Here is a 26,480-nt window from a genome sequence, read left to right as displayed (position 1 = left end):
TTTCAGACCCTCCAGAATATCCTGCACATCCTCCTTATCAATTGCCTGATCCGCGTTCCACCCAGATCCTTTGACTCCCCTCCCTTCACTCCATATCTAACTGTTTCTTGAAAACATATAGGGCAGGATTTTACAAGATTTTTTTGAAGTGTCCAGCTAGCGTGAAAATGGGAGAGTTTCTGATCTGTTTTTCAGGCAAGTTTTCATGCCGATTCTTATGCATTCAGTCTTTGAAAATATGGACTAGACCATTTCTAGCCACTAGAGGCAGTGCGTGGGGCTTATTTTGCCACACAGCAGCAGCTCAGATCTGCACAGGTGCAGAAAAAGCTAAAAAAAGAAGCTCTCCTGATAGAACCCCCTGGCCCTGATACAGCCTCCCCCCAACTGACATCAGAGACCCCCCCCACCCCCTCACATTACTGACCCCGTTACTTTCCCCACTTCTCTCGGCTCCCTCATCACCCCGCTGGCCCCGATGGCTGAGTTACATGACCCTCTCTTTCCCCTACATAATTCATAATTACAGGATATCTAGGGATAGGCAGTAATGGTGGCAAAGTGAAGTCAGGTTTTAACTGCTGAGACGGAACCAGTTCTGAAACATCCATTTCACTAAATTACCTGTTCAAACTGGATGATAAACATCAGGCAAAATCAAAATTTCGAGTCACTGATGAACCTGTTCTGCTCTCAGTAACAGGGTCTGAAGCTCAGCCTGACATTTATTTTGTGTGAAATGTTTACATTGAGTTGTTTTGTTGCCGTCTCTGTAACTGCAGTGAACACTTCCTGCTCGGTTATCACACAACCCTCCCCTTGTCCTTTGACGTCTCCTTCAGTTGCATTTTCGTTTTTGTAGCTGCTTTCTGTAGCTGCTGGACTCTCACAAAATCATCCTAATTTTAGGAGTTTGTGTTTCAAAACACATTCACAATCTGAAGAGAAACACTGTGCAAGGTGAGTATTTCTAAATCCATCGGCAAATCCAATCTAAAGCTCGGCACAACATCGTGGGCTGAAGGGCATGTTCTGTGCTGTACTGTTCTATGTTCTATGTTCTATCTCTATCTCCCTGATGAGACCAGCTATCAGTTTCTGTGTGTTGAATGTGTGTGTGCTGTTTAATTCCGTTTTAATATCTTTTGTTATCACAATCCTAAAGCCCAGAGCTCAGTGAATGTTGTCTACAGGCTCTGACATTGGACACAGTGTGGGTGAATGGTCATTTTTACTGGTTTCAAGGACAGAGCGGTCAAGTTTTGTTTTTGAAGAGAGAGTTGATGATGTGATAGTTCATATCCAAGGAGACAGAGCTGCTAATAACATCAGCGAACACTGGAGCCCCTGAGGGAAGTTAGATGATCAGAATCATGTCGAGGCAGCAAGGGGTGTGTCTCAGGAACAAGATAAACTCAGAGACAACATGAGGGGAAATAGGAGAGTTCATTGCATCTGGAGTAGTGAGCTGACTTTCCTGATGGGTGGAAAATGGGGTGTTTAGGAGAAGTAGGAAGGTGAGAAAGGTTGGGAATTGGAGAGCTGGAAGATGCACAGTGCAGGTTGGCGCTGTACTGTGAGGATTAAAAACTATTTTTGTTTTGGTGAGGGAATTTTGTCAACAGCATGTCACTCCTGGCAGCATAACCAGAAGTGTGAGCCACTTCCACTACCTTGTTTTTGCCCTTTCCCAGGTGATTACAATTCAAGTGCCAGAGAGGGGCTGAGGGAAGGGTGGGAGGGGAGGAGGGGGGGGTGTGGTGGTGCAGGGGAAACATGTGCAATCAACATGTGGCATGTGTGTTTTACAGTGTTGAGACCCACCCTCAGCTGGCAATGCAGCAGATATGGATGGGCTAGAAAAGAGAGTCCCGGATAAACAGGGAGGCTCTGTATCACATTCACAACTTTCCTATCCATTCCATTTCCATTAACATAAGACTTGAGAAAACAAAGGTGGCATGGGTGTTCTTCAAAATTAAATTTCACTTGTAAATATTTCATATTACATTGAGTTCACTTTATCCATTGTGCATCTTCATTATTTGTTGAGGCTAGCTTGGTCAGAGAGTGAGATGACTGGTATGTCTCATGATTGGAACATATTGATGGTTGTAGGGAGTTAGGGATTCCCCATCAGAGAGAAAGGTAATAATGCGGGAAATGATAGACAATCTAGTACAGGGAGGGACAGAGAGTACAAATTTAAGAATATGTCAGCAGATATGGTCAGACACTACAAAAATTATAAAAGGACAAAACTGAAGGCTTTATTTCTGAATTCATGTAGCATTTGTTACAAAACAGTTGAACTGAAGCACAAAGAGAAATAAATACAACCTGATAGCCATTACCGAGAGATGGCTGCAGGATGATATAGATTGGAACATGAATATTGAAGGGTACATGGCATTTAACAAGGACAAAGCGAGGAAAAGGTGGAGGGGTAACTGAATTAATGATGTTCTTAGCATAATACACGTTCAGGAAACTAGGGCGTAGAAGCAATTTGAGTAGAGATGAGAAATTATACAGGTAAGAAGTCACTTGTGGGAGTTATGCACTGGCCCTCTAACAGTAATCATAAGGTTGGGTGGGGTATAAAGGAAGAAATATTGGGAGCTTGTCAGAAATGTACAGTGATAATCATGGAGATTTTAATCTAATATCGACTGGAAAGATCAATTGGGCAAAGGTGGCCTAGATGAGGAATTCAAAGGGTGTTTTCAGGGTAGTTTCTCAGAACATCATATTCAGGATCCAGCCAAAGAGCATGTTATACTACACTTGGTAATTCGCAATGAAATAGGATTCATTAATCACCTCATAGAAAAGGCAATGATCATAAAATGACTGAATTTTACATTAAGTTTGAGGACATGAAGATTGGGTCTAAGACGAGCATTTTAAAACTTAAATCAAGACATTTATGAAGACATGAAACCAGAGCCTACTAAAGTGAATTGGCAAATTAGCTTAAGGGATTTGTCAAAAGAGACGTGATGGTAAACATTTAAGGGGACATTTCAGAAAACATAGAATCTGGGCATTCCAACAAGAGAGAAAAATTCCCATGGGAAGGTAAAATATATAGTTAACTTAAAAAGTTAAAGACAGTATCAAATTCATAGAAAATGCATCTAATTACGCCAAGATAACTGGCAGGTCAGAAGATTTAACAGAATATAAAAATAACAAAGAATGACTAAAAGATTAATAAGGAGGGAAAAATTGAACCACATGAGAAAGCTAACTAGAAATATAAAGACAGATAGTAAGAGTTCTGTAGATGTGTAAAAAGAAAAGAGTTAACACTGTGTGTTGGTTATACAGAAGTACTCCATTTTTAAATCTCCCCTCAATCTCATTTGCTCCAAGAAGAACAAACTCAGCCTCTCCAACCTTGTAAGTAAACGCCCCTCATCCCTAGAACCATTCCGAAGAACTACCTCTGTGCCCTCTCAAGGACTTCCCATCCTATATAATGTGGACTGGACTCTGCTTGCAGCCTAACCAGAGCTTTACAAAGGTTCACAATAGCTTTCCTGCTTTTGTATTTGAAATGTCTATTTATAAAACCAAAGATTTCATTTGCTGTGCTCACCACTCTCTCAACATCTAAACTCTGTAGCTACTCATTTAAAAATCTATGCATATGAATCTCCTCGGTTCCGCTGCCCCTATACACTCTGTAGAATTCTGAAATGTCACGTTCTATTACAGTATCCACGTCCATCTGCCATCAGGTTTCCCATGCACGTAACCTGTCTAAATCTCCTTTCAGCCTCTCTGGGCCCGATTTTACCATCACGTTGCACCCGTTTTCGGGTGCAACAACTTGGTAAAGTCAGGCATGAGGTAAGTAGCACGTTCCGTGCCCACCTCCGTGCCCACCTCTGTGCCAGTTCCCCTTTTACCAAGGCCCAAAAATGGCCACGATCAGGACTGCGCCTGAAATGGGCACGACGGCCACTTAAATGCATTTGCATGCATTTAAATTGACTTAATGGGCTGCACACCTAACCTTACCGGTACTTCTCCCTTTACCACCGCGTTCGCCCATCCATCGGCGCGAAACAGACATGCTCCACAAAGGTCCAATTCGGGCGCTCCAGTTAGTGAGGAGGTAAGTGCCTAGATCTGATGGCTCTTTGCTTGAGATCATGAGGGGGAGGGGGGAAAGGGGGTTCAGTGCCACTCTGCCTGAGATCAGTGGAGGGAAGGGGGGATGTCCGCTGCCACTCTGCCTGAGATCAGTGAGGGGGAAGGGGGGGTCCGCTGCCACTCTGCCTGAGATCAGTGAGGGGGAAGTGGGGGTCCACTGCCACTCTGCCTGAGATTAGTGGGGGAGAGTGGAGGGGATGGTGGGGAGGGGGCCATGATCGGTCTGGGTGGCGGAGGGTGGGGGGATAAGGGGGTCAGTCATGTTGTGGGGGTGGGGCAATGTCTGTGGGAGCTCGGGGGAGGCATTATCTGGCCTGGGAGCAATGTGGCAGGGGAGCAGCATTCTATCATTTTATTTTCTGCACATGCGCAGTTGGAGGCGCCGATCGGAGCTGCAGGGTTTCGGGCATGTTAAGACCCACCCACAGGCTTTTGCAGTGTGATTTGGAATCGCTGATATTTTTGCAGGCAGAGTGCGAATGGGGGCACCTGAGAACAGGTCTAAAAGTCGGATCTGAAACACTCCCAGTTTCAAGTCCGCCCAGCACTTAGAACCAAAATGGTAAAATAGCCCCTCTGTATCCTCTTCATAGGTTGCCTTTCCACCAAGCTTGGCATCATCTGTAAACTTTGATACGTTAGTCTTTAACTCTTAATCTAAGTCATTAATATGGATTGTAAATAGCTGAGGCCCCAGCATTGATCCTTGTAGCACTTAATTATTCAAGCCTGCCAATGTGAAAAAGTTCCGTTTGTGCCTACTCTCTGCGTTCTATCTGTTGGCCAATCCTCTGTCCACAGTCATATATTACACATAACTCCATGAACCCTTATTTTGCCTCTTAATCTTTCGTGTAGCATCTTGTTAATATCCGTCTATTGGCTCCCCTTTTTAACCATACTACTTACATTCTCAAAAACTCAAATAAATTTGTCAAACAGCATTTCCCTTTATTAAAATCAAGTTGACTTGTTCTAATCAGAGGGGTTTTCTAAAAGCACTGTTAATAATAGGTTCCAGCATTTTCCCAACAGCTGATGTTGGCCGAACTGGCCTGTAGTTCCCACTTTCTCTCTCCTTCCTTTCTTGAAATGCAGTGTAACATTTTCCAACTTACAGTCTGATGGACCATTCCTTAATCTATGGAATTTTGGAAGATCATCGCTAGCATATCCACTACCTCTGCATTTATCTTTTTTAGAACCCTCAGGTGTAGGCCATCAGATGCCAAACATTTGTAGCAAGGAACTTGCTGATGATATCCCACATTTCCCATTCCTTGATCAAAAGGATATTTAATAATACATCTTTCTGAGGAAGGGTGCTCGATATGAGACATTGAGATGGAAGGCAGGCATTAATTATGTTGAACAGGCCATCATGGAGTGGTAAATGAGATGTGGCACAAATGGATTCAACTGCATTGTGGGTTTTCATCAGTCAGCGGTTGTGTGGGGGATGTGATGTTTGAAAGGGCAGGACGATACGGGAGGGGTGAAGAGCAGAAGGTTCCAACTATGATGCACATTGTTGCAATCAATTGAGTGTCAGCAAGATGTGCGTGTAATGACCTTTGACGAACTAGTGCGTAGCACTCTGCTATGGAGTATAATATGGAAAATACTAAGGTCTGGAGTATTTTGGCAGCAGCACCCCAAATTAATCCAGCAAGTTTAGTCAGTAAATTGTTTCAGGCTTTGACCTTTGTTGCTGTTTTGTTCAGATGTTACCGAACAGAGAGAATCCTGTCCAGAGTTACTCCCGAGTATACTGGGTTCAGATTACGCTCTTGTCTCTGACCATCCTTGTAGATATGCATTTTTGTTTGCACTGGCATTGTGAAGGTGGATTACATAGGGTTTCAGAGAGATTTTACGTGATATGCCATGTATTGCACTACTCCATCACGGCACGGTAGCACTACTCCATCAGGGGCGGCACGGCAGCACAGTGGTTAGCACTGTTGCTTCACAGCTCCAGGGTCCCGGGTTCGATTCCCGGCTAGGGTCACTGTCTGTGTGGAGTTTGCACATTCTCCTTGTGTCTGCGTGGGTTTCCTCCGGGTGCTCCGGTTTCCTCCCACAGTCCAAAGATGTGCGGGTTAGGTTGATTGGCCAGGTTAAAAAAATTGCCCCTTAGAGTCCTGAGATGTGTAGGTTAGAGGGATTAGCGGGTAAAATATGTGGGGGTAGGGCCTGGGTGGGATTGTGGTCGGTGCAGACTCGATGGGCCGAATGGCCTCCTTCTGCACTGTAGGATTTCTATGATTCTATGATTCCATCAGCCTTATAACATCTTTGTTAAGGATCAGATCTAGAGTACAAATAATGGAGCTGGATGGCACAATAGATATCGTCAGCATAGATAAACTTGCAGGATGTGGTTGTTGGAAGATTGTTTGTTTAAATGGTGAACAGGGTTTGGGTAGCACTGAGCCCGGTGATAGTCCATTGTCCAGTCCTTTCCACGCTCTCCCCCTGGTGTGGTGGAGTGTTTCAGTAACTGTCCCAATCCACGTTGGAAGCACTGAGCAGTTTTAGGAGCAGGCCTGTGTGCCACACGGTATCATAGTCAGCTGTGAGATCCAGTGCATTCTGCTGTCTTCAGGTTCTTTTGGAAGCCATTTCCGATGTAGGTGATCTTGATCACATTTCCAGATCTTGATCACATTTCCTGCACCCCTGACAGAAACCAGCTTGGTCGACGTTTAGCATAATTTTTATTCCCAGAGATATGCATTGCAGGATAAGATGCTGAAAGATTTTTTAAGGACACAGAAAATAGTGATTTGTTCGATAGCTAGCCACCAATGTGAGATCTTTTCCAGGCTTTGGAATAGTAATGAATTTTGCCATATGCCACACCTTCGGGAGTGAGTTTATTCTTCTATGGAACTGAGTCAGCCAGACACAAGCATGGAAGCCAAGTTGTTCGACGGATTTTGGTGCTATGTTGTCATATCCTGCTGCTTTGTCATATTTCAGGTCCCTTAATGTATTCTCCAGTTCTGTGATCTCAAAGGAATCAAGCTTGCCGGGTTCTGCCTGTTGCTGGTGTATTTTTTTTCAGTTTTTTTATAGGTGATGTATTTTCTTTTCTTTTCCAATAGTGTTTGAAAGTACACGGAATCATAGAACCCCTACAGTGCAGAAGGAGGCCATTCGACCCATTGAACCTGCACCGACAACAATCCCACCCAGGTCCTATCCCCACAACCCGACATATTTACTCTGTTAATCCCCTTGGCACTAAGAAACATTTAGTATGGCCAATCAACCTATCTCTGGAGTGTGGGAAGAAACTGGAGCAGCCAGAGGAAACAGGGAGAATGTGCAAACTCCAAATAGACAGTCACCCAAGGCCGGAATTGAACCGAGGCTCCTGGCGCTATGAGGCAGCAGTGCTAACCATTGTGTCTCCATGCCGCTTGCATTTGTTTTACCATTTTCATGCTTTTTGTAACTAATAAACTTTTTCAGTCTTTACCTTAAGAAAACCTGGTTAAATTAGCTCCTTTTAAAACATAGCTATTGGGTGTGGGAAGAGGTGTCCATGAAAATCTCATTGCAACCAACAGAGGGAGGAGGGTGGTCAGATAAAGACGGGGGTAATTCATCCCTCCTCATCTGGGTTTGTAACAATTTGGAGGTATCCCAACCAACAGTAATAAATTGAAGGGTCTCTCCAGGATCAAGAACCTCATCGGGAAATCTTCTACTCCTCTGGTGTCTACTCTACATGGAGTAGATGACTGGTAGCTTAGTTCAGGGTGACTGATGGATGATTTAATGCAGGTGATTTTTGGGCTAATCCAAGTTGGCGGACCAGGCTCAGCATTTCTGGCTCGAGTTAATGAAATTGAGCCCTGCTGTCATTTCCCCCCGTCTGGCGTGATGAGCAACATTGAGAGACTTGATGTGGTGATAGAACATAGAACAGTACAACACAGTATAGGCCCTTCAGCCCACGATGTTGTGCCGAACCTTTTCCGAAACCACGATCAAGCTATCCCACTCCCTATCATTCTGGTGTGCTCCATGTGCCTATCCAATAACCGCTTGAAAGTTCCTAAAGTCCGACTCCACTATCACAGCAGGCAGTCCATTCCGCACCCCAACCACTCTCTGAGTAAAGACCCTACCTCGTACATACCTCCTATATCTCCCACCATGAACCTTGTAGTTATGCCCCCTAGTAACAGCTACATCCACCCGAGGAAATAGTCTCCGAACGTCCACTCTATCTACCCCCCTCATCATCTTATAAACCTCTACTAAGGCACCTCTCAACCTCTTCCGCTCTAAAGAGAAAAACCCTAGCTCCCTCAACCTTTCCTCATAAGACCTACCCTCCAAACCAGGCAGCATCCTGGTAAATCTCCTTTGCACCCTTTTGAGTGCTTCCACATCCTTCTTATAGTGAGGTGACCAGAATTGCACACAATATTCCAAATGTGGTCTCACCAAGGTCCTGTACAGTTGCAGCATAATCCCACTGCTCTTAAACTCAAACCCCCTGTTAATAAACGCTAACACACTATAGGCCTCCTTCACGGCTCTATCCACTTGAGTGGCAACCTTCAGAGATCTGTGGATATGGACACCAAGATCTCTCTGTTTCTCCACATTCCTCAGAACCCTACCTTTGACCCTGTAATCCGCATTCAAATTTGTCCTACTAAAATGAATCACCTCGCACTTATCAGGGTTAAACTCCATCTGCCATTTTTCGGCCCAGCTCTGCATTCTATTAAAGCGTCTTTGCAGCCCACAACAGCCCTCCACCTCATCCACTACTCCACCAACCTTGGTGTCATCCGCAAATTTACTGATCAACCTTTCAGCCCCCTCCTCCAAGTCATTTATAAAAATCACAAATAGCAGAGGACCCAGCACTGATCCCTGTGGTACACTGCTGGTAACTGGTCTCCAGTCTGAAAATTTTCCATCCACCACCACCCTCTGTCTTCTATGAGATAGCCAGTTACTTATCCAATCAGCCAAATTTCCCTCTATCCCACACCTCCTTACTTTCTTCATGAGCCGACCATGGGGGACCTTATCAAACACATGTTTGATAAAATCCATGTATATGACGTCAACTGCGCTACCTTCATCAACACACTTAGTTACCTCCTCAAAAAATTCAATCAAATTTGTGAGGCAAGAGTTGCCCTTCACGAATCCGTGTTGACTATCCTGGATTAAGTTGCATCTTTCTAAATGGTCGTAAATCCTATCCCTCAGGACCTTTTCTATTAACTTACCGACCACTGAAGTAAGACTAACCGGCCTATAATTACCAGGGTCATTCCTATTTTCTTTCTTGAACAGAGGAACAACATTCGTCACTCTCCAGTCCTCTGGCACTATCCCCGTGATGAGGAGATGCGAATACTTATAGCTCATCAAGTCTTAAAGGTACAAACAATGTGAGTGGAGAGGGCACCAGGACAGGTCAAAGAGATGTGTATTGTCTCCAGACAGGACAGCCAGTGAAATTCTGCAAGTCCAGGCAAGCTGTGGGAATTACAGATAGTGTGACATGAACCCAATATCCCGGTTGAGGCCGTCCTCATGTGTGCGGAACTTGGCTATCAGTTTCTGCTCAGCGACTCTGCGCCGTCATGTGTCGTGAAGGCCGCCTTGGAGAATGCTTACCCGAATATCAGAGGCCGAATGCCCGTGACCGCTGAAGTGCTCCCCAACAGGAAGAGAACAGTCTTGCCTGGTGATTGTCGAGCAGTGTTCATTCATCCGTTGTCGCAGCGTCTGCATGGTTTCCCCAATGTACCATGCCTCGGGACATCCTTTCCTGCTGCGTATCAGGTAGACAACGTTGGCCGAGTTGCAAGAGTATGTACCGTGTACCTGGTGGATGGTGTTCTCATGTGAGAGGATGGCATCTGTGTCGATGATCCGGCACGTCTTGCAGAGGTTGCTGTGGCAGGGTTGTGTGGTGTTGTGGTCACTGTTCTCCTGAAGGCTGGGTAGTTTGCTGTGGACAATGGTCTGTTTGAAACATCTTCCCGCTGAACATCTGCCTCCTCCAGCCTATCAGCCTGTATCACACTCTCATCCTCAAAAACATGGCCCCTCTCCTTGGTGAACACTGAAGAAAAGTATTCATTCATCGCCTCTCCTATCTCTTCTGACTCCATGCACAAGTTCCCACTACTGTCCTTGACCGGCCCTAACCTCACCCTGGTCATTCTCTTATTCCTCACATAAGAGTAAAAAGCCTTGGGGTTTTCCTTGATCCGACCCGCCAAGGACTTCTCATGCCCCCTCCTAGCTCTCCTGAGCCCTTTTTTCAGCTCATTCCTTGCTAACTTATAACCCTCAATAGACCCAACTGAACCTTGTTTTCTCATCCTTACATACGCTTCCTTTTTCCTCTTGACAAGACATTCAACCTCTTTTGTGAACCATGGTTCCCTCACTTGGCCATTTCCTCCCTGCCTGACAGGGACATACCTATCAAGGACACACAGTATTTGCTCCTTGAACAAGCTCCACTTTTCATTTGTGCCTTTCCCTGACAGTTTCTGTTCCCATCTTATGCTCCTAATTCTTGCCTAATCGCATCATAATTACCCCTCCCCCAATTATAAACCTTGCCCTGCCGTACGGCCCTATCCCTCTCCATTGGAATAACGAAAGACACCGAATTGTGATCGCTATCTCCAAAGTGCTCTCCCACAACCAAATCTATCACTTGGCCCGATTCATTTCCCAGTACCAAATCCAATGTGGCCCCACCTCTTGTCGGCCTATCCACGTATTATGTCAGGAAACCCTCCTGCACACACTGTACAAAAACTGCTCCATCCGAACTATTCGACCTATAAAGGTTCCAATCAATATTTGGAAAGTTAAAGTCACGCATGACAACTACCCTGTGACCTCCACACCTATTCATAATCTGCTTTGCAATTCCTTCCTCCACATCTCTACTACTATTTAGGGGCCTATAGACAACTCCTAACAACGTGACCGCTCCTTTCCTATTTCTAACTTCAGCCCATATTACCTCAGTAGGCAGATCCCCCTTGAACTGCCTTTCTGCAGCCATTAAATTATCCTTGATTAACAATGCTACTCCACCACCTCTTTTACCACCTTCCCTACTCTTACTGAAACATCTGTACCCCGGAACTTCCAACAACCATTCCTGTCCCTGTTGTAACCATGTCTCCGTAATGGCCACAACATCGTAGTCCCAAGTACCAATCCACGCTCCAAGTTCACCTGCCCGATCTGCAATATCAGGGTCATTAGATGATTCTTATTCCTTTGCATCAAGGAATGAATAGCCATGAGAGATGGTCGCACAAGTGGCTTTGTGAATAGCAAATAAAAATGAAGATAAACTAGTAAATTTGTGAATCGTGCGATGTGAACAATGATCCATTGTACTGCATTGAGACAGATGCCCACAATCTTGTCCACGATTAGCCTGTAACAAGCACAGAGCACTTTTAGTGGGTGGACTAACTTTAACTAGCACAGTTTAACATGAGATCAAGACTGAGTAACAGTGAAATGGATATCGAAACATGTTTTATATCAGCTTATCCAACTACTGACTCAATCTACCTTGTTAATGCAAATGCAAAATACTGCAGATGCTGGAAATCTGAAATACAAACAGATAATGCTGGATTCACTCAGTGAATCTGGCAGTATCTCCGGAGAAAGAAATAGAGTTCATGTTTCTGGCTAATACCTCAGTGACCATTTTGTTAAATTTTACCACATACATGTGGCGAGATAATATCCTCCGACAGATCTGAAAAGTCTCAAATGTCCTTGAACTCATGTCAAACATTTATATCTGATGTTCTGTTTAGAGATCAAATGGCTCAGTCTATACTCTCCAAGTTCTTCACTGCTCAGGAGAGCAGGAATCCACAATCTATGTGTAACACGGGGGAATTGGAAGCAGTGATTCTGCAGATGAATAGTAAGTCAGACCATTTCGACAATGTGCAGCTTAACATTGCAGTGATGGGTGATGCGGGCTCTGGGAAATCCACCTTCATCAATGCTATGAGAGATCTTTGGAGTGACGATCAAGGAGCTGTTCCAACAGGGAATGAAGAAACCTGGATGGAGCCGACCAGGTATCCCTATCGAGCTCTGCCTAATGTCCAATTCTGGGATCTGCCAGGAACAATTTCCTTTGGTTTTGAGCTAAATAATTACCTAAAGGAAGTGAAGTTTGAAAGCTTTGACTTTTTCATCCTTGTGTCCCAGTCCCAATTCAGAGAAAATGATGCAGAAATTGCCAAAAAGATTCAGGAACAGGGCAAAGAGTTCTACTATATCCGATCCAAGATTGACAATGATGCTCACTCACTGAAGAAGCAAGGGGTTGACCTTGATGAAGGCTGGAGCACAATCCGCAGGGACTGTATTAGTAACTTCCAAAGTGTTGGGGTTACACCACCAGCCATTTTTCTGATCTCTAGTTTTGAGAGGGAGGAATATGACTTCCCAAAGTTAAAGACCACCCTCGCCAGGGATCACCCAAGCATTAAATCAAATGTTTTCTCACTCTCCATCCCAAAAATGGTGCTGGAAATTAGAGAAGCCAAAGGAATCCGTTTGATGAAGAGAGTCTGGTTATTGGCCATTCTCTCTGGAGCAGTGGGTGCAGCACCAGTGTTAGTACCATCTTCAAAGCCAATTGCAGTGCCTGTGTGGTCTTTGTTTACCTCCATTGGGTTCACAGTTACTGGGTGGATTTATCTCCGGAAACAGCTGGGACTCAGTGACATGTTTCTGCAAAGTCCGGCCAACAAAGTCAGTAAACTCACTACAATTCTGAAAGCAGAAAGCAATCATCGATTGCCAAGGAAGATACCATCAACAGTTACCAATGTGTTGTTAGGAATCACCATCGTTACCTGTATGATAACTGGGTTTAAATATAGTTTCAGGCCAGTGACCCTCTCTGTCTTTGGGGCAGTGTCGTCCTTTGCTTTTACCTGCAAGTTATTGAAGGATTCACTGAAGGACCGTTCGGAAACTGTAAAACGGCTGGTACAGAGTGCACTGAACAGAGATTAATTTGATCCCCATTACACCAGTCAACATTACTGCTCAATTTTTAGAGATTGTGATGATGCTCGATCTGGATGCACCTGATCAGCTCAGAAGTCCAACTCACTTTCCCATTCTGGGCCAAATCCAACATCCTGGTGTTTGTTACTATTAAAATTTATCAAAATAGAAATAGATGAAAACTATTTACATTGATATTTTCCTACATTTAAAATTCATTCACTTTCTTCTATATTCCTTGATAACTGGGAGTAACCTTAAAAAAATTGGGAAATTCTTATAATGTTGACACCCCTTTTCTGCAGTGTAAAAGAAGCAAACACAGAAATCAAATGTAAACCAGACTTTTCTAGTTATATTTCTGCATATAATGGGAATTAGGAGGAGGCACACGGTCACAAATACATTTACCAGCTACATGGCCCTCTCACATTAAGCCCTGACCAAGCCACTCTCACATGACCCCCTAACAATTAGCCCATGAAAGTAAAACCCAACTTAGGAGTGGCTTAACACACACAGACACACACACACAGCCCTCTTCCTCTCTCTCTCTCTCTTTCACACACAAGGACACACTCCGTCCTCTCTCCTCCTGTCTCATACATGCACACACACCCACCCTGTTTTCCTGTCTCAAACACAAGAACACACTGTGCCTCTCTCTCACACACATGCACACACGCCACCCTCTCTCGCTCACACACGTGAACACACTCTGCCCTCCCTCACATACATGCACACACACTGCCCTCTCTCTCTGGCCAGCTAGCCTCTCTCCCGGCCAGGTGTATTTCACTCCAGTGGGGTTTAGTATAGCTCTCCACTTGTGGATAACTGGCAGCCCGACCCCACTGGAGTGAATGGGTTGGGGGGGAGGGGGGGGGTGCGGGGGGGATGGGGACGGCGGAGGGTCAATCAAGGCCTCCAAGAAGATCGGGTTCTGCGGGTCGCCCCCTGGGCATTGCCACTGCGGGGGATTGGGGCTGCTGGTGAGCGAAGAGGATTAGGAGATCGGGGCTGCAGTAGGGGAAGGGGGGGGTGGCGTTGAGGCTGGTCTGGGCATGTTCAGGTGTCCAGGATAAGGCCGTGTTGAGGAGGGGGGCGGGGGGTGGGGGGGGGGGGGGGGTTGCATGGCCGGCGATGCAGGGTCGCAGGACTAGCCTGTGATTGAGCTCATGTGGAGATGCCGGCGTTGGACTGGGGTAAACACAGTAAGTTTAACAACACCAGGTTGAAGTCCAACAGGTTTATTTGGTAGCAAATGCCACTAGCTTTCGGAGCGCTGCCCCTTCGTCAGATGGAGTGGAGAAATGCCAGCGATCGTGAGGCTGGCAGTCAGGGGCCACTGCACATGTGCTGATCTCGGCACTGACAGATCGGCGCATGTGCAGTGGCCCGCTCAGCGCTATGCTGCTGGCCTCTCAGCGGGGATAGGCCCAGCCCACAGCTTTTGGGACTGATTCACACAAGTGCACTCTGCTGTGCACAGAATGTGGGCAATTCATTTTGAGACGCAAATTTTTAATGTCCTCATTATGTCTAAATTCTACTCTATTATCTATATTTCACTGAATTAAATCTAGATTCCTTCACACACCAGTCTTGTCTTTTATCTGATGGTAAATAAAGTGCTGCCCCTCACACTCTCTACTTTCATCTCAAAGGAAAAAACCCAACACAACCAAAGGTGAAGAAGTGACATCAGGGGAGGAGCCACAAGCCTCTGCCCTCTCGCCCTTTCTGAGGAGGAAGCTCTGGAATCACTGGACACTCACACGGGGAAAGCAACGAGAGACAGAGAGGCAGGATGGGAGGAGCCAGCTCCAGGTTGGTCAAGAAACTCCTCATATTGTGTCCCTTCAGTTCCAGCACAACCTGTCATTGCAATACATTCCCATTGCTCAGTGTCAGCACTTGTAATGAGAGTGTACTGAACAATGCTACAGCTCATCTAGCTCCATTAACCTCTCCTCTTCTTCAACCTTCAGCAGAGGAGCAGCTGCTCACTTTAAATTCTGATATCCGGACCTCCCTGAGACCTGCAATCAAATTCTCCAAATCCTGATTACCAACTATCTCCCTCACCCCAAAGTCCTCCCAATTCCCAATATCCAAATTAACCGCAACCCCTGAACTCCAACATTTCAAAAATCCAATAACGAACTCCTTCCCCATCCCAACAGCCAGTGCAATTACATATTCAACTTTCCCATGAACCCCCAATTTCAACACCCTTGTTTTGATACCCAACTCTCTCTCACTGTACAGGTCACCCCAAACTCAGAAATCCAAACCAATCCCTGATACCCATTTACCTCTGTACCCTATTATCCACTCAAACCCAAAAATCCAACTCCCCCCAAATCCAATATCTAATTTCTCTGTTTTCCAAAATTCGACTACATTGATCCCTGTTATCCAATTTTCCCTTTGACCCTATTGTCCAAATCATTCCCCAGACCCACCACATTCAACACCCCTGACATATGACACCTATTTCTCCATGAATCCCTCTATACAGAACGCTGATAATAAAATCTCCACAGCCCAGATATTTTGCTCCCCAGCCCCCAATATCCACTTACCCCCAAATCCACGATACCCACACTAAAATCCAATTTCTTCAGCACTTGACATATTTCTGCCCGACTAGAATGCTCTACTAAGCTCTGATATCACATTATCCCACTCTGATATTCTTGCCACCCAATCCCCTCAACACCAATCTGCAACTCTCCAGGTTCCCAACATTCAATTCTATCCCAACCCGTGATATCCAATTCCAGCACCTTCCAAACCCGCAACTTCTACCACCTGAAAAAACAAGGACAGCAGGTCCATGGGAATTCCATTACTTGCAAGTTTTTTCTCCTTACTTGGAATGTCATTCCTTCACTGCTGCTGGGTCAAAGTCCTGGAACTCCCTCCCGAACAGCACTGTGGGTATACCTATGCTACATGGGCTGCAGTGGTTGAAGAAGGCAGGTCACCACCACCTCTTCAAGGGCAATTAGGGATGGGCAATAAATGCTGGTCGAGGTAATAACAACCACTTTCCAGGAAAGAATATAAAAAACACTCTCCAATATCCAACACAATACCCAACTCACCTTTTGACACACCAGATATCCAAATCTCTCTTAATATCCACTGTCAAATTCCATCCCTAACTTGATACACTACACTCAGGCCTGAGATTTATCTCCCACAAAATCCATGATACCCTGATTCCCAATGTACAATTTTTGTGCTCCATATTGAATTTTGATATCCAAAATAGAAACAGCTCGGTAGTACCACCACAGACCATTGGCAGGTCCTAAAGGACATGGCTGCTAGACTGGGACTGAAGCTGGTGGTGAATGAACCAACAAGAGGGAAATCATACTTTGACTTCATCCTCAACAACCTGCCTGCTATAGATGCATCTGGCCATGGAAGTATGGCCATGGCCATGGAAAAACCGCACTAACCTCCTCAGAAGACAAACACAGGACACAGTGGACAGAGTACCCTTCATCGTCCAGTACTTCCCCGGAGCGGAGAAGCTATGGCATCTCCTCCGGAGCCTTCAACATGTCATCGATGAAGACGAACATCTCGCCAAGGCCATCCCCACACCCCCACTTCTTGCCTTCAAACAACCGCACAACCTCAAACAGACCATTGTCCGCAGCAAACTACCCAGCCTTCAGGAGAACAGTGACCACGACACCACACAACCCTGCCACAGCAACCTCTGCAAGACGTGCCGGATCATCGACACAGATGCCATCACCTCACGTGAGAACACCATCCACCAGGTACACGGTACATACTCTTGCAACTCGGCCAACGTTGACTACCTGATACACTGCAGGAAAGGATGTCCCGAGGCATGGAACATTGGGGAAACTATGCAGACGCTGCGACAACGGATGAATGACCACCGCTCGACAATCACCAGGCAAGACTGTTCTCTTCCTGTTGGGGAGCACTTCAGCGGTCACGGGCATTCGGCCTCTGATATTCGGGTAAGCGTTCTCCAAGGCGGCCTTCGCGACACACGACGGCGCAGAGTCGCTGAACAGAAACTGATAGCCAAGTTCCGCATACACGAGGACGGCCTAAACCGGGTTATTGGGTTCATGTCACACTATCTGTAGCCCCCACAGTTGCCTGGACCTGCAGAGTTTCACTGGCTGTCTTGTCTGGAGACAATACACATCTTTTTAGCCTGTCTTGATGCTCTCTCCACTCACGTTGTTTTGTTTCTTAAAGACTTGATCAGCTGTAAGTATTCGCATTCCAACCATTATTCATGTAAATTGAGTCTGTGTCTTTATATGCCCTGTTTGTGAACAGAATTCCCACTCACCTGAAGAATGGGCTTGGAGCTCCGAAAGCTTGTGTGGCTTTTGCTACCAAATAAACCTGTTGGACTTTAACCTCGTGTTGTTAAACTTCTTACATGGAAGTATCAGCAGAAGTGTCCACCACATTGTCACTCGCATCGGAAGTTCCTTTTCCTTGCCTTCGATCATCTTTTTGATTTGAAGTGTGATGCGCGACAATCAAGCACGAGGTACAAGGCTTCAGCGATTGAAGGCTTTTATTGACAAACAATGGAACTATCTAACACGAGTACACCAATCCAGACTGGAGGGGTCCCGCCTGAGCAGAGGGTCTTATACCTCTCCCCAGGAGGCGGGGCCCGACCGGGATGTGCCATAACAACATCCACCACAGGTATATTAATCCCACAGTGTAAACACCCTAACCCAACAACATTATAACAACCCCCACAGTGGCAACACCCTAACCCAACAGTAACATTGGCATAACCCCACAGTGGTAACCAACGATGGTTCACCACATTCACCCCTCCTTTAAAAACAAAGGCCGGCGGGGTGCGAAAACAGGTCACATATATACAAAATTCACAAGTCCAGACGGTCTGGAGGACCGCACCGTCGCTGTGATCTCCTCAACACCGGTTGCGACACCGGAGCAGGTGCTTGCGGTGGCGTTCTCTCCAAAACAGCGTCCGGCTGTCCCCTCGAGGACTCCCGGGCCGGTTGACCCTGGTGAGGCGGTGGTGCATGGGGATCCTGGAACCTTCTGTGGTGGCGCCGATCTCCGAGTCTCAGGCAAGCTGTACATGGGAGTATAACTGTTATTCACTGGTCCCGGTGCTGACCGCGCCACGTCTGGGGAAGAAAGAAGTGAAAGGGGGTTCGTGACAGGGGGTATAGGAGCGACAGGAGTTGCTACGTCCCCTGCGGGCGCCAGGTCTCGAATCGAGACCGTGTCCTCTCGCCCATCAGGATATGCCACATAGGCATACTGAGGGTTGGCGTGGAGGAGTTGGACCGGTTCGACCAAGGGGTCGGACTTGCGGGCCCTCACATGTCGCCGCAGAAGGACGGGTCCTGGGTACGTCAACCAGGCTGGTAAGGAGATCCCCGAGGACGACTTCCGAGGGAATGAGAACATCCTCTCGTGGGGAGTAGCATTGGTTGCCGTACACAGGAGGGAACGAATGGAATGAAGCGCATTTGGAAGGACCTCCTGCCAACGGGAGACTGGAAGGCCCCTGGACTTCAGCGCCAATAGGACAGCCTTCCAGACTGTAGCATTCTCCCTCTCCACCTGTCCGTTACCCCTAGGGTTGTAGCTTGTGGTTCTACTAGAGGCAATCCCGTATGAGAGCAGGAATTGCTTCAAGTCGTTACTCATGAACGACGAGCCCCTGTCGCTATGTATGTAGCAGGGGTACCCGAACAGGGTAAAAAGATCACTGAATGCCTTAATCACTGTGGCAGTCGACGTGTCCGCGCAGGGGACAACAAACGGGAACCGGGAGTATTCATCTATTATATTGAGAAAATAGACATTCCGGTCCGTTGAGGGAAGGGGGCCCTTAAAATCCACACTCAGCCTCTCGAAGGGGCGAGTGGCCTTGACCAATTGTGCCCGGTCCGGTCGATAAAAGTGCGGTTTGCATTCCGCGCAAATCCGACAGCTTCTCGTTACTGACCTGACATCCTCCACCGAGTAGGGCAGGTTGCGGGCTTTTATGAAGTGGTAGAGCCGAGTGACTCCAGGATGGCACAGGTCATTGTGGAGGGCCTTCAAGCGGTCCTCCTGCATGATAGCACATGTTCCGCGCGAGAGGGCATCCGAGGGCTCATTGAGCTTCCCTGGACGATACATAATATCGTAATTATAGGTGGAGAGCTCAATTCTCCACCGCAAGATCTTATCATTCTTGATCTTGCCCCTCTGCGTATTACTGAACATAAACGCCACGGATCGTTGATCCGTGATCAGGGTGAACCGCTTCCCCGCCAGGTAATGGCGCCAGTGTCTGATGGCCTCCACAATGGCCTGAGCCTCCTTCTCCACTGCTGAATGCCGAATTTCGGGACCTTGAAGGGTGCGGGAAAAAAACGCGATGGGCCTGCCTGCCTGGTTTAGTGTGGCGGCCAGGGCGAAATCCGATGCATCACTTTCCACCTGAAAAGGAATGGATTCATCCACCGCGTGCATCGTGGCTTTCGCAATGTCGCTTTTCAAAGCCTTGAAGGCCAATTGGGCCTCCGGCGTGAGTGGGAAGGTCGTGGACTTGATGAGCGGACGGGCTTTGTCCGCGTAGTTGGGGACCCACTGCGCATAATAAGAAAAGAAGCCGATGCATCTCCTCAGTGCTTTTGTGCTAGCGGGCAAGGGAAGTTCAGTAAGGGGGCGCATACGGTCTGGATCAGGTCCGATGACCCCGTTTTCCACCACGTATCCAAGGATAGCTAACCTGCGCGGACGGAATACACACTTCTCCCTGTTATAGGTCAGATTCAGGCGAGATGCAGTGCGCAGAAAGTTCTGGAGATTCGTGTCATGGTCCTGCTGGTCATGGCCGCAGATGGTGACGTTATCCAAGTACGGGAAGGTAGCCCGCAACCCGTTCTGGTCCACCATTCGGTCCATAGCACGCTGGAAGACCGAGACCCCATTGGTGACACCAAATGGAACCCTAAGAAACTGATATAGACGACCATCCGCCGCAAAAGCCGTGTATTGTCGGTCCTCTGGGCGGATGGGGAGTTGGTGGTAGGCAGACTTAAGGTCTATGGTGGAGAACACCCGGTACTGCGCAATCTGATTGACCATATCAGATATGTGCGGGAGAGGATACGCATCCAGCTGCGTATAACGGTTAATGGTCTGACTGTAGTCGATGACCATCCGGGGTTTGTTCCCGCTTTTAACCACCACGACCTGCGCTCTCCACGGACTAGCACTGCGCTGTATGATCCCTTCTTTGAGGAGCCGCTGAACCTCAGATCTGATAAAGATCCGGTCTTCAGCGCTGTAACGCCTACTTTTAGTAGCGATGGGCTTGCAGCCTGGTACCAGATTCTTAAATAAAGAAGGTGTGGTGATCTTTAGTGTGGAAAGATTGCATGCGGGGCGCTTTGGGCAATTTGGAGGCTGCGGCTGATTCCCTACTGCCAGTGAAGGGAGTGGCCCACCGTACTGTAGGATCACACTCTTCATGTGGACCATAAAGTTTAGTCCGAGGAGAATTGGCGCGCAAAGGTGCGGCAACACAAGGAGCCTGTATCGCTCGTAAATTGTGCCCTGCACCTCTAGGGTTACCATACAACGTCCTTGGATCGGTACAGACCGGGACCGTGATGCCATAGAAATTGTCTGTTTGGCAGGTAGAACCCGGAGTCCACACCTTTTTGCAGTGTCAGGGTGAATAAAACATTCGGCGCTCCCACTGTCAAACAGACAATACACAGTACGACCATTTACCTTGATGTTCATCATCGAACAGTCAAGCCTGTGATGCTTTGTCTGGTCCAGAGAGATCGACGCCACCGTTGGCCCCAGGGCGTCACTGCATGCAGCCGAGGTTGATACTGAGGACCCCTGCTGGTCGCTCCTGGTCGTCGTCGACCATGATGGCCACCCCCATGAATCGCACGTGGGTGAGGGCGCCAAGCGTAGCGACTCCTGGTGGTCATCCTCCTCCTCCGTCAGCCACGATGGCGCCGTCCTGGATTCGCACGTGGTCGGGCCTCGCGGGTACTGCGACGCTGAAGGAGATTGTCTCCGCTCTGGAGGGTCACAGGCTGCACTGCCGTTCTTGGGCTTCGACCTGCAGACTTTAGCATAGTGCCCCTTTTTACCGCACTGACTGCAGATCGCCGTTTTTGCTGGACACTGTTGCCGTGGATGCTTGGCTCCTCCGCAAAAATAGCATCGCTGGCCGCCTGGAGCTGCCGCCGTCGTCGGGTCGATATGGGAGCGCGAGCCCGTGGGGCGAGGAGGGATTTGTGCTTGCTCCTGCCACGTTGTCTCCAAGTGGTCTTCGGGGTACAGAGCCAAGCTTTTCGACGCTGCCTCCAGCATCTCGGCCATCTCCATCGCTTGGGTCAAGTTGAGGTTCCCTTTCTCCAATAGCTTAAGCCGGATGTACGAGGACCCTACCCCTGCTACGAACGCATCTCGGGCGAGGTCGTACATATACTGCTCGGCCGACACAGCTTTGCAGTCGCAGCCCCTGGCAAGCTGCAAGAGCTCATTGGCGTAGTCCTCCATGGTTTCGCCCGACTGCCGACGTCGTGTAGCGAGGAGGTAACGAGCGTGAATCTCGTTGGGTGGTCTCGTGTATCGTTTCTTCAAGAGCTCGATGGCCCTCGGGTAAGTGGTGGCCGCACGAATCGCAAGATAGACCGTGTCGCTTACCCTCGCGTGGAGGACCTGGAGTTTGTCGTCGTCTGTAGTAACTGCTGCAGAGGCCGCCAGGTAGTCCTCGAAACACTTCAGCCAGTGGTCGAAGGTGTTAGAGGCACCGACCGCACGTGGGTCCAGCGTCAGACGCTCTGGTTTCAGCATTTGCTCCATACTCTCTTTACTGTCGAGAGTTTTGTGTTTGTCAATAAAATTGATGCGCGACAATCAAGCACGAGGTACAAGGCTTCAGCGATTGAAGGCTTTTATTGACAAACAATGGAACTATCTAACACGAGTACACCAATCCAGACTGGAGGGGGCCCGCCTGAGCAGAGGGTCTTATACCTCTCCCCAGGAGGCGGGGCCCGACCGGGATGTGCCATAACAACATCCACCACAGGTATATTAATCCCACAGTGTAAACACCCGAACCCAACAACATTATAACAACCCCCACAGTGGCAACCCCCTGACCCAACAGTAACATTGGCATAACCCCACAGTGGTAACCAACGATGGTTCACCACAAAGTGCTGGTTCTTTTTTCTTCAATCTGCTCGAAGAAATGTTTTGTTCCAATTCTCATCATTAATCGTATGTTTAAGTTTAAAACGATGCAGATTTATTCACACATTGTTCAACATCCAAGATGGTAGAGACCCAAAAGCTCACGAATCTCTCTGCTTACATCACGACAGGTCACGTGACGTTATACCAGCAGAGATGCACTCATTTACATACATAACAGTGCCCTACAAAAGTTGCCATGCCTGTAACAAAGGTCAGCATTTGTTGTCTATAGATGTTTTATATTCTTGAAACAGTGAGAATGAGGAATTATAACAAACAATAGTTTATTCATTCGTTAAACAGCTACTCCATGCTTGTACTCTGCCCACACACCCAGAGAGAACTTCCACACTCCCAAAATGTGAACCTTTTTGTAGCCATGTCATCATGTGACCAGTTTACATCTTCCTCATTTAGTTGGGACAACCGGTAGGATGAGATACAACAGTGTACACAAATAGAAAGTGTGCACACAATCTTGTACATAAATATTAATGAGGTTAACAATGTTTAATTACTTACATATGATGAAGCATAGAAGAAGCTATTACAGCTAATGCACTGCTCATTGTGTCTCCTTCTCCTCCCCACCCATTGTAGAAAGATGAGATTTAAAGGATCGTTCTCGGTGGTAATATAGTCCTGAAACCTCATATTTGATTTCCTGAGTATGTTGTGATACCAGTTGGTGGTGTTGCAGTCTTTCTCAGGCTAGTGTCCTCAATGTGCATCACCTGGACCGTTCTGTCCCTGTGTTCTGTGGTGCAGGCCTCACTGTGTTGGCCTCTGGAAGAGTCTGCATGTCCACTGGTGTAGGGGGCCTGTGTTATAGGTCAGATGACTGAGGTGCTCTGTTATCTGTTGGTGCAGGTCTGATACCTGTAGGAGGTGATGGCAGTTGCATACGTAATGGGCACTGTCTGAGGCTACCATGTAACTCTTCAGTTGAGGGGCATTACTGTGTACCCCCACCAACTGGTCATGGCTATATACAGTCTAAATCCTGACTATTTGACCAGGTGTTTGAGGCCTGAGTCTGTGGGCATCTCGATCATAGTGCGAGTTGGTTCTCAGTCAATATTGCAGGTGTCTGCATGGGTTTCCTCTGGGTGCTCTGGTTTCCTCCCACAGTCCAAAAGACATGCTGGTTCGGTGCATTTGCCTTGCTAAATCTTCCCTCAGTATATCTGAACAGGTGCCGGAGTGTGGCGACTAGGTGGATTTCACAGTAACTTCATGGCAGTGTTAATGTAAGCCTACTTGTGACATTAATAAATAAACTAAAACTATTCCAGCTCTGGCCTATCCAATGTTCTGTAAAACTCCTACATTACCTCTTTGCTCTTATACACTATGCCACAACTGGTAAAAGCAAGTGTCTCATTTGCCTTCTTAATTGTCCCATTCATGCGTTCTGCCGACTTCAGGGATCTGTGAATAATTATCCCAAAAACCCTCTTCCTCGGAGCTTCCCAGTGTCTGTGATTCATTAAATATTCCCCCATCTTGTTTCTTCATCCAAAGTGCATCATCTTGCACTTATCAAGATTAAATGCCATCTGCCACTGCTCAGCCTATCTGACCAACCCATCTACATCTTTCATCTTCTATTAACCACCCTACCAATCTTGGTGCCATCCGCAAACTTGCTGAAAAATCCCTCACATTTTCATCTATATCATTTATGTATATAACAAACAATAAGGATCCCAGCACTGATCCTTACAGTGCACTACTGGACACCGGGATCCAGTCACTCAAACAGCCTTCTACCACCACTTCATGTATCTTTCAGTATCTGTGAATAAATTATTCCAGCTCTCCTGATTTAAAATCAAGAAGTTCTAACTGTGTTTTTCCTTTGGCCTTTAATTGAATTTGGAGAGATTATCCACAGTGTAACATATTCATTTTGTTCCACAGAAATCAAAAGGATCAGCCTTCCAGGTCTACGTACTTCAATCAGGAAGAGCTCAAAAAACTCAAGAGCAGTTATGATGAGGGTGGGCTGGAAATGACCGTACCCCTGATACAGGAGAAGTTAAAAGATTTGGACAATATTGAGCTAAACATCGCAGTGACAGGAAAATCAGGCGCAGGGAAATCCAGCTTCATCAATACGATGAGAGGACTTCAGAACAATGATGAGGGAGCAGCTAAAACTGGAACCACAGAAACCACAATGGAACCAGCCCCATACCCACATCCCAATCTACCTAAGGTTTGTTTCTGGGATCTACCAGGAATGGGAACATCAAATTTCCCAGCAAATGAATACCTGAAGAAAATGAACTTGAAGCAATATGATTTTTTTATCATTATCTCAGCCTGTCGATTCACAGAAAATGATGTAAAACTCACCAAAGGGATTAAACGGCTGGGGAAGAATTTCTATTTTGTTCGATCTACAATTGATATTGATCTCAATTCAGTGAGAAAGGAAGGGAAGAAACTCAATAAAGAGGAAGAAATGGAGAAGATCAGGAATGATTGTGTCAGTAACTTGGAAAAGGCAGGGATTTCATCACCCAATGTTTTCCTGGTATCAAACTTTGACATTAATGAGTTCGATTTTCAAAAATTAAACAAAACCCTTGCAGGTAACCTCAGTGATATAAAGAAACAAGCTTTCATGTTGTCGCTTCCAAACACAACGCTGGAGATTATAGAGAAGAAAAGAGCAGTGCTGAAGAAACAAGTCTGGATGTTGGCCACACTTTCCGGATTTGTGGGAGCAGTGCCAGTTCCAGGCCTGTCCTTTGCTTGTGACACTGGAATACTGATTCCAGCAATCATAGGATTCCGTCAATATTTGGGTCTGGATGATGCCTCTCTGCAAAGACTGGCCAACATGGCAGGAAAACCTGTGGAAGATCTGAAAGCCGTGGTGAAAACTCCCCTGGTGGGTGAAATAGATAAGACATTTGTGATAAAAATGTTTCTTGGTGGTACTTTTATTGCCATTTCAGCAGTTGAGATAGGTCTCGACTTTATCCCAGTCGTTGGCTCTATCTTTGGAGGAGCATCATCATTTGGTATGACCTACAAACTGCTGAATGATGTATTGAATGATCTTACAGAGAATGCACAGAGTGTGGTGAAAACTGCTTTTGAGACTGAAATAGTCTGCACTAAGACATCAGACCATTGAGCTCCTATCAATCATTCCAACTTCAAGGAAGAAAAAAAACTTTGAAGAATCTTCCACATCTTCAACTCAATTGTTCCACAGCCAATGAAATATTTCCAATGTGTAGATACTGTTGTAATGCAGGCAGATATGATTACCAGTTTGTGCACAGCAAGCCAGTCAATGTCTCTCCTCATTGACCCCCACCCCCAGCAGTCTGGACCACCCCTCCAACCCCGGCAGATCTTCCCCTCCCATCCCCCAGCAGCCCCGACCTATGCCCCTTTCCACCTGGATGGCCAGCCCCGATCACCCCCTTCGCGCCCTCTGCCATTGATCTCTATGCAGAGTGGCAACGGGACCCCCACACCTCCACCAATTGCTCCCCCAATAGGCTCCACCCTTTTGGGATTGCCTAGTGCGCAGTGCCAAGGTGCCCCTTGGGCATTGTCAGTTTGCCCCTTGGACAGTGCCAGGAGGCCAGGCTGGCAATGCCCATGGGGCAACTCCCGATCTCCTGAAGGGGCCTCCACTGCCCCCCTTTTACTCCAGTGGGATCAGCTGCCTGTTTCCTGTTAGTGGGAAGCAGTAGTAAACCCTGCTGGAGTGAATCACTCCAAGAGGGAGTGGGGGGGCGGTGGGGGGGGGGGGGGGGGGGCGGGGGTGCGCAGGAGAGGCTAGCAGGCCCAGCGACTTCAGTCCTGACCCTGCTCATGAAATTGAAATACGGATTTAAATATTTAAATCAGCTCCATGCCGATTTCTGGCGCTGAGCTGATTACTTTAAAAAAAACACATTTGAAAGACATACGGAGGCCAT

The 26,480-nt window shown here is 47.0% G+C and overlaps 2 protein-coding genes across 4 annotated transcripts; both read left to right on the top strand.

Annotated features, from left to right (window-relative positions):
* Positions 1 to 861: 861 nt before the first annotated feature.
* LOC144492332 (interferon-inducible GTPase 5-like) lies at positions 862 to 26,269 on the top strand. Of its 3 annotated transcripts, none has more exons than XM_078210324.1 (3): positions 862 to 960; positions 14,901 to 15,063; positions 24,454 to 26,269. In XM_078210324.1, the coding sequence occupies exons 2-3, from the start codon at positions 15,044 to 15,046 to the stop codon at positions 25,679 to 25,681; spliced, it is 1,248 nt and encodes a 415-aa protein (XP_078066450.1). In that variant the 5' UTR covers positions 862 to 960; positions 14,901 to 15,043; the 3' UTR covers positions 25,682 to 26,269. The 3 variants fall into 3 exon arrangements, with proteins under 3 accessions (XP_078066450.1, XP_078066451.1, XP_078066452.1); XM_078210325.1 differs by lacking the exon at positions 862 to 960 and adding an exon at positions 12,016 to 12,130; XM_078210326.1 differs by lacking the exon at positions 862 to 960 and adding an exon at positions 22,659 to 22,741 and having other exon boundaries at positions 15,032 to 15,063.
* Positions 12,025 to 13,239, top strand: LOC144492333 (interferon-gamma-inducible GTPase 10-like). Its single transcript, XM_078210327.1, has one exon. It carries the CDS (start codon positions 12,025 to 12,027, stop codon positions 13,237 to 13,239), a length of 1,215 nt encoding a protein of 404 aa, XP_078066453.1.
* Positions 26,270 to 26,480: the final 211 nt, after the last annotated feature.

Source organism: Mustelus asterias, chromosome 4 (assembly GCF_964213995.1).
Source record: "Mustelus asterias chromosome 4, sMusAst1.hap1.1, whole genome shotgun sequence".
Classification (NCBI taxonomy): Eukaryota; Metazoa; Chordata; class Chondrichthyes; order Carcharhiniformes; family Triakidae; genus Mustelus; species Mustelus asterias.
This window is presented reverse-complemented; position numbering and strand designations above follow the sequence as displayed.

Excerpts from the sequence above, each read along its gene's own strand:
- LOC144492333 (XM_078210327.1), top strand. The coding sequence starts at position 12,025 with ATGGCTCAGTCTATACTCTCCAAGTTCTTCACTGCTCAGGAGAGCAGG.
- LOC144492332 (XM_078210324.1), top strand. The coding sequence starts at position 15,044 with ATGGGAGGAGCCAGCTCCAG. Across the intron at positions 15,064-24,453 it reads ATGGGAGGAGCCAGCTCCAG|AAATCAAAAGGATCAGCCTT; the intron begins GTTGGTCAAGAA and ends TTTGTTCCACAG.